The 9,940-nt window shown below is 44.6% G+C and overlaps 1 protein-coding gene across 1 annotated transcript in view; it reads left to right on the top strand.

The window, feature by feature from the left end:
• Positions 1 to 9,595, top strand: part of PROM1 (prominin 1) — a 151,431-nt gene extending 141,836 nt beyond the window's left edge. The window contains exons 22-25 of the mRNA XM_010857372.1: positions 2,504 to 2,596; positions 8,004 to 8,134; positions 8,616 to 8,693; positions 9,111 to 9,595. Of these exons, the coding sequence (XP_010855674.1) occupies positions 2,504 to 2,596; positions 8,004 to 8,134; positions 8,616 to 8,693; positions 9,111 to 9,165 (357 nt within the window). The 3' untranslated portion in view covers positions 9,166 to 9,595. The remainder of the gene's footprint in view (positions 1 to 2,503; positions 2,597 to 8,003; positions 8,135 to 8,615; positions 8,694 to 9,110) is intronic.
• The last annotated feature ends 345 nt before the right edge of the window (positions 9,596 to 9,940 follow it).

Genomic DNA, 9,940 nt, shown 5'->3' with positions numbered 1-9,940 from the left:
CCCCCCCAGGGCCCCACCCTCTAGACCAGCCACCCGCCTCTCTTCCAAAGCCCAGCTTCCTGAGGTCTCCGCTGCCCCCCACACCCGCCCCCCAGAGCTGAAGCCCTCGGGATCTGCTTGGTGCTGGCCCGCCGGGCACACCCAGGGTAGGCAGCGGGGTCAGGACTGCACTGCCTTCACCACCATCGCCTCCTTGCGTCTCCTCACTGGACAAGGGACTGCACGGCGGTCACACGTAATCCCTGGAAGACGAAGTTGTTTCCACGTCATGGCGAGTGTCCCTAGTGCTCCTGAAAACATGGGGGGTTGTAGTTTTTTCAAATTCAGGTTCCTTCTTTTCCAGATATATGTCCGGAAGTGGGGTCGAGAGACCAGACGGTAGCTCTGTCTTTAGTACTGTTTTCCGTACTGTTCTCCACAGTGGCTGCACTGTTTCCATCCCCAGCAACAGTCCAGGGCGGGCTCCCTTGGCCCCACGCCCTCCCCAGCACTTATTATGTGTAGACTTGTTGATAACGGCCATTCTGACTGGTGGGAGTTAATAGCGCATTTGCAGTCTTGATTTGCATTTCTCTACTAATGAGAAATGTTCAGCACCTTTTCATGTGCCTGTTGTCCATCTGTATATCTTTTTTGGGAAAGTGTCTCTTTAGGTGTTCTGCCCATTTTTTGATTGGGTTGTTTGTTGTTGTTCTTTTGGATTGAGCACTGCAAACTTATTTTGGAAATTAAGCCATTGTTGGTCACATCACTTGCAAGTATTTTCTCCTATTCCATGGGCTGTCTTTTCATTTTGTTTATGGTTTCCTTTGTGGTGCAAAAGCTTTTAAGTTCAATTAGGTCTCATTTGTTTATTTTTGCTTTTGTTTACATTACTCTGAGCCTCAGAGTCTAAGGAAATGGATCCAAAAAATATTGCTGCGATTTATGTCAGATGGTCCTGCCTAAGTTTTCCTCTAGGTATTTCATAATATCCAGTCTTACAATTGGGTCGTTAATGCATTTTGAGTTTACTTCTGTATATGTTGTTAGAGAATGTTCGACTTTCATTCTTTTAGGCCTAGCTGTCCAGTTTTCCCAGCGCCCTAGTTGAAGGGATTGTCTTTTCTCCATTGTGTATTCTTGCCTCCTTTGTCATAGACTCATTCACCCTAAGTGGGTGGGATTAATTCCGGACTTTCTGTGCTGTTCCACTGGTCCATATGCACCCTTCCCACAGTTTTTTTAAAACTAACTAACTTTGAAAAAGCCTATAAAGAGATTATACAGATTTGTTTGAGCTAGGAGAAACATAAGGTTATCAATAACATGAGTTGCCTTGTCATGTAAAGGTGGACGATAAGGGGGAGGTCAGTCAACCAGTAAAGCAAAGGAAATAAGACACACCCCTGCCCTGAAGAGCTATCTAATAGCTTAGTGTACTCACTCCAGAGGTTTTTGAGCGAATGAATATAGTTTTCTTAATCTGATGGGATTGGGGCATCTGTCTGTGATTCATTAAATTTGTTTACTCTAACCTCAGTAATGAGTACCTTATTTTCTGTCTTCTTAGATTGGGTCCGCAGGTCTTGCCTGTTTTGTAAATAAAGTTTTATCGGCACACCGCCACACCCATTTGTTCCTCTGTGGTTGTTTTCACCCCACCGTGGCCGAGTGGAGCAACAGATATGTCTCTGCCTAGCCTGCAGAGCCTAAAATATTTACATTCTGGCCCTTTGTAGAAAAAGTTGGCCAACCCCTGTTGTAAACCGTACATGTATTCATTACTTAACTTTCCATTTTCTTCCCACATACTTTGTCAGATTACAAAGGGGTCAGGTAAGAAATTCAGACTGAGACATTGTGCTGGCCACGTGTACTCTTTAATTCTCTCCAGAGTCTACCCGGTTGGGTCTGACTATTCCAAATAACAAGCGTTGTGTTTTAGCTGCTCAGTTGTGTCTGACTCTTTGGAACCCCAAGGACTACAGCATACCAAACTCCTCTGTCCTTCACTATCTCCTGGAGTTTGCTCAAATTCATTTTCCCTTCAGTTGGTGATGCTATCTAACTATCTCATCCTCTGCCACCCACTTCTCCTTTTTTTCCTGGAGGCTTCCTTGGTGGCTCAGTGGTAAAGAATCCACCTGCCAATGCAGGAGACACGGGTTCAATCCCTGGGTCAGGAATATCCCCTGGAGGAGGAAATGGCAACCCACGCCAGTATTCTTCCCTGAGAATTCTCATGGACAGAGGAGCCTGGTGGTCTGTGGTCCATGGAGTCTCAAAGAGTCCAACACAACTTAAGGAATAAACAAATAACAAATGAGGGAACTGAAAACCGAGGCTCAGAGAGAATTGGGGTCTTGTTTTCGAGTACATGCTTTCACGTGTCGTAGAACTCATCCATAGAACCAGCTCTCAGCTCCTTATCCAGGGGGCCTGGAGATCCAGAGCTGAACGTTGTGTGGGATTGTGTGGGTGTGGCTCCATCAAAGTTTGCCTATGTCTCTTATGTCCATAGATCACCCAGCAATTTGCAGCCTGCAAACCGGCGGCCACTGCTCTGGATTCAGCTGTTAACGTCTTTCTGTGCAGCTACATCGTCGACCCCCTGGTAAGAGTTTCATCTTTCGAAGGAAGAGTGATGCTTTCCCCGAATGATGGTTCATGCTATAACAGAAAACAGGCTCCTGGAGCTCCAGGAGGCCCAGTGGAAAAAGACTGTTCCTGATGCAGCGGCCATGGTTTCGGTGCCTGGCTGTGGAACTAAGATCCTGCATGCTAGGCAGCCAAATAATGGTAATAGTAAAGAAAAAAATTTTTTTTAATTTAAAAAGAGAATAATAGGCTCTGCTTGGGTCTGTTACAGCCGTAGAATTCAAGACCTAAGATCTAAACTGTAGATGAATTTGTTGTGGTACTAATAGTCCTCCTGCTTATCTTCATTCCTTGGTAGAATTTTATATACAGAAGTCAGGAGACCCCCATGAAGAAATCTTTTTGTTTGGCCGCACCATGCATCATGTGGAATCTTAGTTCCCCGACCAGGGATGGAACCCACATGCCCTGTGGTGGAAGGCAGATTCTTAACCACTGGACCACCAGGGAAGTCCCAAGAAAACTCTTCATTTGTCTGAAATAATTAGAAAGGGACATCAGTGGTGTGCAGATTGCCAGTATTTCCAAGGACTCTTAGTGAAGCTCTATATGTAACCCTAGAACTGCAGCGAAGTTAGTTTAATTGGTGAGTGAGCAGCCCTTTGAGATGCTCCCATTGGGCTGATGAGTCGAGGTTCATCAGTTTTATTCCTGGCTCCGGATCACTCCTCGCTGTACACCGATGTCTCCACGAGTCCATCCTCAGCCTCCTTTCACTGAAGGCACCTCGGTGGCTGGCCCAGGACCTCTTAATACCACTGGGTCCTTGACATTACCCACGAGGCCCTGCATGACTGGCCGCACCTGTACCGTTGCATCATGCTGTTGACTGCTCCAGACACTCTTGTTTTCTTTCATTTCTTTAAAAGCATCTGTACCTCCCCACCTCAGGGCCTGCCTGTGTCACTTCCTCTGCCTGGAAACTAGACACAGGTTCGCTTTCTCTCATTCTTCCCCTCCAGACCTCTACTCCACCTAGCTGACGCCTCTAGGTCTTAGAATATAATGGCTGAGAACACGGACTCTGAATTCAAATTCCAGCTCTACATTTCCTGAACTCTGTGACTTGGAAAAAATGATTGAACTTTTCTGAGCTTGTTTCAATGCTTCAGAGGGAGATGATATGGAAAGCCCTTGACACTTTCCCTGGTACATTAACACACTCCATAAATGTTCACTATTATTAGCTGAGCTGATGTTCAGTTTTCAGATCTCAGCTGAAATATATCTTTTTTTTTCCTGGAAGCCTTTTCTGATCTTCCCAGCTCCTTGCTTGTTTACACACCCATGGGACTCTCTGCTTTTAGAGATGCTGTGCTGTCTATACTGGGCAGTGGTGTGTCTCTCTAAGACCTGTCCCCTACCACATACACTAGACTTTGACTCCTACAGCACATGTTTTTGTCACTGCTGCGTGCCCATCATCAGGAGTGGTACCTGGCACAGGCCGTAAGGATGGATCGAGAGCTGCCTGCCATCGTGCGTTCACATCACTCCATCCGTCCATCTCCCTGGCCCACGTGTCTCTGCAGGGATGAACCTTCATCCCCGGATGGATGCAGACATCACCCCCCGCCCCTGCCTTGGCCTCCTGGCTACTTCTCTCCTCTTCCAACTTTGTACCCTTGTGTTGGCTGCTTCCAGCCCTTGCTGACGGCTCTGACTGAAGCCCTCATCAGGGCAGCCCTCAGTTAGACTGGCTCATTCCAAGTTGGTCTCCCGGCATCCAGTCTCCACCGCCTGCCTGCAGCCAGTCAAATCACCCAACTAGCAGGCGCCTCTCCCAAATAATTGGGGACCACCGGAAGGGAGACATGGAAGATGCTCAGGAAGACTGTAAGTGAGAGCTTTATAGAAGGTGGTTTAAAGGGGAAGGAAGAGTTCTGACTATTGTCTCTGCTGGGAAAATAGACTCCAGGCTGGCAAACATGTTTGTTTTAATATCTTGATTGTACCCAGAAAAATTGAGGCGCTTCCAGTAAAAGGTATGATTGTCATAAAGCTCTGCTGCTGCTGCTGCTGCTGCTAAATTGCTTCAGTCGTGTCCGACTCTGTTCGACCCATAGATGGCATCCCACCAGGCCCCGCTGTCCCTGGGATTCTCCAGGCAAGAACACTGGAGTGGGTTGCCATTTCCTCCTCCAATGCACGAAAGTGAAAAGTGAAAGTGAACTTGCTCAGTTGTGTCCGACTCTTAGCAACCCCATGGACTGCAGCCTACCAGGCTCCTCCATCCATGGGATTTTCCAGGCAAGAGTACTGGAGTGGGGTGCCATTGCCTTCTCCATCTCCAAGCTCTAAAGACTCTCAAAACAGTGTTGAAAGTGTAGAAATTTACCAATAAAAGAATGTGTGGGAAAGAAGAACAGATTTACTGGAAATTCTAGGCCAAGTGATGGAACCATGTCCGACACTAAGCCTAGCCAGGAACAAAGCAGAAATGCAGTGGCCGAGGTCTAAAGGTCTGGTGGTGGTTTTTTTCAAATGTTTATGTATTTATTTTTGGCCATGCTGGGTTTTCCTTACTTTGCACAGCTTTCTCTGGTTGCAGGGAGCAGGAGCTAATCTTTGTTGTTTCACGTAGATGCGGCAGCCCCTCCTGTTGTGGAGGCACAGGCTCTAGGCTCACCAGCCTCAGCAGTTGCAACACATGGGCTCAGTGGTTTTGGCTCACGGGCTTAGTTGTTCCGAGGCATACAGCATCTTCCCGGACCAGGGGTCGAACCTGTGTCCCCTGCACTGGCAGACGGACTCCTATCCACTCCTCTCCACCAGTGGGGCGGGCCACTCTAGGGTTCCAGCATTATCCTAAGACAGGGAGGCGGCAGGTGGTAGGTTTACAAAGCAGGCCGATGTCAGACACTGGCTGGTGTGTGGTACCCACAGGGCCGTGCAGGTCATACATGGCCGTTGTCAGTTCTGGTTGGTGGGTCAGCTTAATAATGTTGGGTGGCATGCCTGCCAGGGCTAGTGGTGTGGCATGCAGCCACCTGGGGACGGGGGGCCCACTTAAAGGAAGAACCAGCACTTAGCTCCAGGCGATGACGTCCTGGGGGAACCAGGGCTCGGCATTGTGAAGTCTGACTTGAGACTCTCCTGAAAAGATGAAAACCGAGGTCTCTATGTGACGTGTGACTTAGGAATGTTGGCGGTTTTTTTTTTTTTTTTTTTTAATTTGCAGCGGGCCATAATTTTTTTTTTTTTAATATTTATTTATTTAGCTGTGCTAGGTCTTTTTCACAGCGCACAAGATCTTTAGTTGCGACATGCAAACTCTTAGTTGAGGCATATAGTGGGATCTAAAAGTTTGTTTATTGAAAAAAAAATTAAAAAAAAGAAGTTTGTTTATTGAAAAAAAGGCCAGATAATATAGGATGCATATGTATATTTTAAGGTGATACAGAATATGTAAAGGAACACTCGAAAATTTTGCCACTGACCTAAGTGGGCTATTGTCTTAATTGTGGTATTTATTTTTTTCATCTTTTTTGCCTGCCTTGAATATGTATATTTTTATAAAAAGGAATTCATTATATTTGTTATTCTGCAGTCTGCTTTTTATTTCAACAGTATATTGTAGAGAGATCTCCATGTCTGTATCTATCGAGCAAAATCATTGTTCATGGTTGTGTAGCAGAATGACACGTAGTTTTGAGGGGATAGCCAGAAATCTATTATGTCTGTAATTTAGAGTAAGGAGAGAGATTCTGGAGTTTAGAGATACGTCTGTAATTTAGAGTAAGGAGAGATATTATATTCTGGATAAACAGCACAGTCTCTTTCTTATAAAGGATATTAGTTTTCAGGAATTTTGACCCAACCATTTTGAATGGGGTTTAAATGATTCTGGTGGTGTATCTTCCTTTGATGGTTTTTATTGGTTTAAAGTGACTAAATATTTTTGTTGATGGTGATTGTTTTGTTGATGCGATTCTAGGCAGAATCGCAGAATCTTAGAAATGATAAATGATAGCAGAGGGACATGGGGTTGGAACGCCAAATCTCTGTATTGAGTTTAGTTGAATGAAGTTGACCATCTAGTGCCTTTGAATGAAGTTGCATTTATATTGAAATCAGTTTTGAGATGCCTAGCTAGCTGTTTTGTGTTGAAACGGAATAGTGGTGAATTTTTTGAATCACCACATGTGACTTATGGAATTAAATAAAGCTTTTATCCATTCCTGTTTTTTTGACTCCATAATACTGTCCTTCCACTAGTTTATATTGTAAAGCCACTAGTTAGCAATATTTAAAACACTAGGATTAAAATAGAACATATGATTGCTTTCAATTTAGTCTGAAAGATTGAATCTAAATTTTAAAATCCATGGAAAGCGTGTTGGCCAGTGCCTGCCCTGAGCAATTGCTCAGTAGGTATTAGCTGATTTTTTGTGTGTGTGTGGTAGAATAAACTTTAAAACGTTTTTTTAATTAATTTTTTATTGGAGTATAGTTGATTTACAGTGCTGTGTTAGTTTCTGCGGCACAGCAAAGTGACTCTAGTCAGCTGTTTTATATATAGTAGTGTGTATATGCAGAAGGCAATGGCGCCCCACCCCGGTGCTCTTGCCCGGCAAATCCCACAGATGGAGGAGCCTGGTGGGCTGCAGTCCATGGGGTCACGAAGCGTCAGACACGACTGAGCAACTTCACTTTCACTTTCAGTCCCCTGACCAGGCACCGAACCCGGGCCTCCTGCACTGGGAGCCCGGAGCCTTAGTCCCACCAGGGAAGTCTCAGCAGCTGTCTTTTAGAAAATGCTTTAGTGTTGCTTCTCAGAACAGGATTGAATCCAGCCTGTGACTGTTGTTCAAGATTGGTTAACTTCATCACGGAATGCTGTTGGCAGCCTCGTGTGCACAAAATCATTGCATCTGTTTTCCTCACACAGTAATGTCCTGGGAAGAGATGCTATCATCGCACTGTTCAGATGCAGAGCAAAGTCAGAAAGTTTCAGGAGCCACCATCACACGAAAACAGCTCAGAAAAGGACTGGGGCCCGGGTCTGCACGCAGTCGCACGCCTGTGGCCGGCCGCAAAGGGGAGCCACCGAGGAGGGCCCTTCCCAGTTGTTTTGGGTCCCTCGGTGCTTAATCTCGCTTCTCCAGCTTTCTGCATCTGTGCTTCATTTATAAAAATAAATACAACAAGAGGATCAATTCCAGATTTTCAGATAGACGGAATGAACTAGAATAATAGGTTAGCCCTTCAGCGGGTAGTTGGCTCATCTGAAGTTCATGAAATTAGAATTCATTAAAAAAAATGCAAAATTAAATTCCCCTCCCCCCAAACCAGTGTTGTTTTTCATTTCTCATCTTTAAGCATCTAATCCTCGTGATTTCCTTTTTCTCCCCCTCCCCCAGAATCTGTTTTGGTTTGGCGTGGGAAAAGCGACCATACTTTTACTTCCTGCTGTCATTTTTGCCGTGAAGCTGGCTAAGTACTTCCGTCGAATGTATTCTGAAGATGTGTATGAGGATGAGCCAGTGAACAAGTAAGAGGCTACGGTGGTTTCTGAGTGGCGCTACCTTCCAAGCACTTGTTAAAAAAGGGCTCTGATGAGGTTGAACTCGACTGCTTTTTAAAGTGGCGGGGGTCACCCCTAATCAGATATTTCCTTTGTAAAGATTTTCTTACACTTAACTATCTTTCCTCCTGCTTACTCATCTCAACTGTCTTAATCAGCCTTCTTATTTCTTCTTTGCAGTTCCTCTGTCTCGGGGACTTGGCACTTTACTTTGTAACTGTTTTTACTACTTTTCATTCTGACTCCGTGGCCCACCCTTCACTCTGTGCCTAGTGAACTTGTGCTCAAACTGTGTTCATTTTGACTCTGGTCACCTCCTTCTCGACACCTGTTTCTCCTGAACTTGCTTTGTCAGCATCTGTATTAAAGTAAAAATGTGTGTGTGGGGGCGGGGGGTGCAACTGTTGAGCTATAATTGTAATTATCTCCCTTTTTTTGTATTTGATAGGGTTCAAAGTAAACCCAGGGCTCAAACTGTACCCAGGGTTCAAACTGTACCCATGGTTCAAACTGTACCCATGACAAAGTAAGCCGTTTTTTAAAGCCATATTTCCCAAGATGAGACTGGGGAGGGCTTTATTATTAGAGAATGAACTTTTAAAATTGAATTAATAATATTAAAATTACATAACTGCAACAGATATACCCAGATAAATATAAAGGTTGTTGCCTCTTAAAATAAGAGCTGGCACAGGGTGAATACTGAAGAAATCCTTGTGGGATGAATGAAAATTGTCTGTTAAATTTATTAATAGATAAAACAGTGGTTTATATCTCTGTTTTTTTTAATGGGAAGGAAATGTAAATATACCTTTTAACTTTTTTTTGTAGCTGTAACAAATTGTTCTATACCTTTTAGATCCATTAAGTTGTCTTTGTAATCCATAATGTAAATTCCTCTTAATGATAACATGCTGTTTTTGGTGTATTTCTTCTGTTACAGTATGAGACATGCTAATACCCGTTCTCGTGTAGAACAAGGCACACAGACAATTTGAGCAGAGTTTGTAAACAGATCCAACTTGACCAGTTCTTGATCTGCAGCGATTCCAAATGTTGGGAAAGTAACCTCCCTTCAGGCGTTCACAGAGTCCAGTGAGATCACAGGGAATGTGTGCCCAGTGGCCAAAGAGAGGAAAGCACGGGTGTTTTTTGTTTTTTGTTTTTTTTTGACAAGTTGTGCTTTTATCATCTGAGCCATCCATGCAAGTTTAAATATGTAGCACATTTGTTAATTCCCAGTTAGCCTTTGGAACAATACAGGAATTTTGGTACATTTCATCGAATGGGAGCTTGGACCCCTTGTTAGAGAACGTTCAATGAGTATCAATAGCAGATATGTGTGTGAACAATAAAAGAATGATTTCACAATTGTGACTCTAATCATTTCATTGCAAAATTGACCCAAATGACAGATGTCAATGAAGTCTCTCTATTATTCTCTTAGGGCGCTGTAACACATCACACAAACCGGTTGACTTAGAGCAACGTCTTCTCCACTTTAGCGGAGGCTGGAAGCCTGAAACCCACACGTCAGCAGAGCTGGCTCTTCCAGGAAGCCCAAGGAAGAGTGTGTCTCGGCCTCTGTCTTCTGGAGCTTTCCCTTGGTGTGTCTGGGTTCTGTGTCTCTCACCTCCTAAGGACAGCGGTCATCAGATCAGGGCCCTTCCTAGGCAAGAACGACTTCATCTTCATTTGCCCACATCTGCAAACAACCTATTTTCAAGCATTCACTGAGACCAGTGGACATAAGTTGGCTGGGGGTGGGGGCGG

The sequence above is a fragment of the Bison bison genome, unplaced genomic scaffold (assembly GCF_000754665.1).
Source record: "Bison bison bison isolate TAMUID 2011002044 unplaced genomic scaffold, Bison_UMD1.0 scf7180017864379, whole genome shotgun sequence".
NCBI lineage: Eukaryota > Metazoa > Chordata > Mammalia > Artiodactyla > Bovidae > Bison > Bison bison.
The sequence above is the reverse complement of the archived record's forward strand: the minus strand, read 5'-3'. Positions and strand labels throughout refer to the sequence as shown.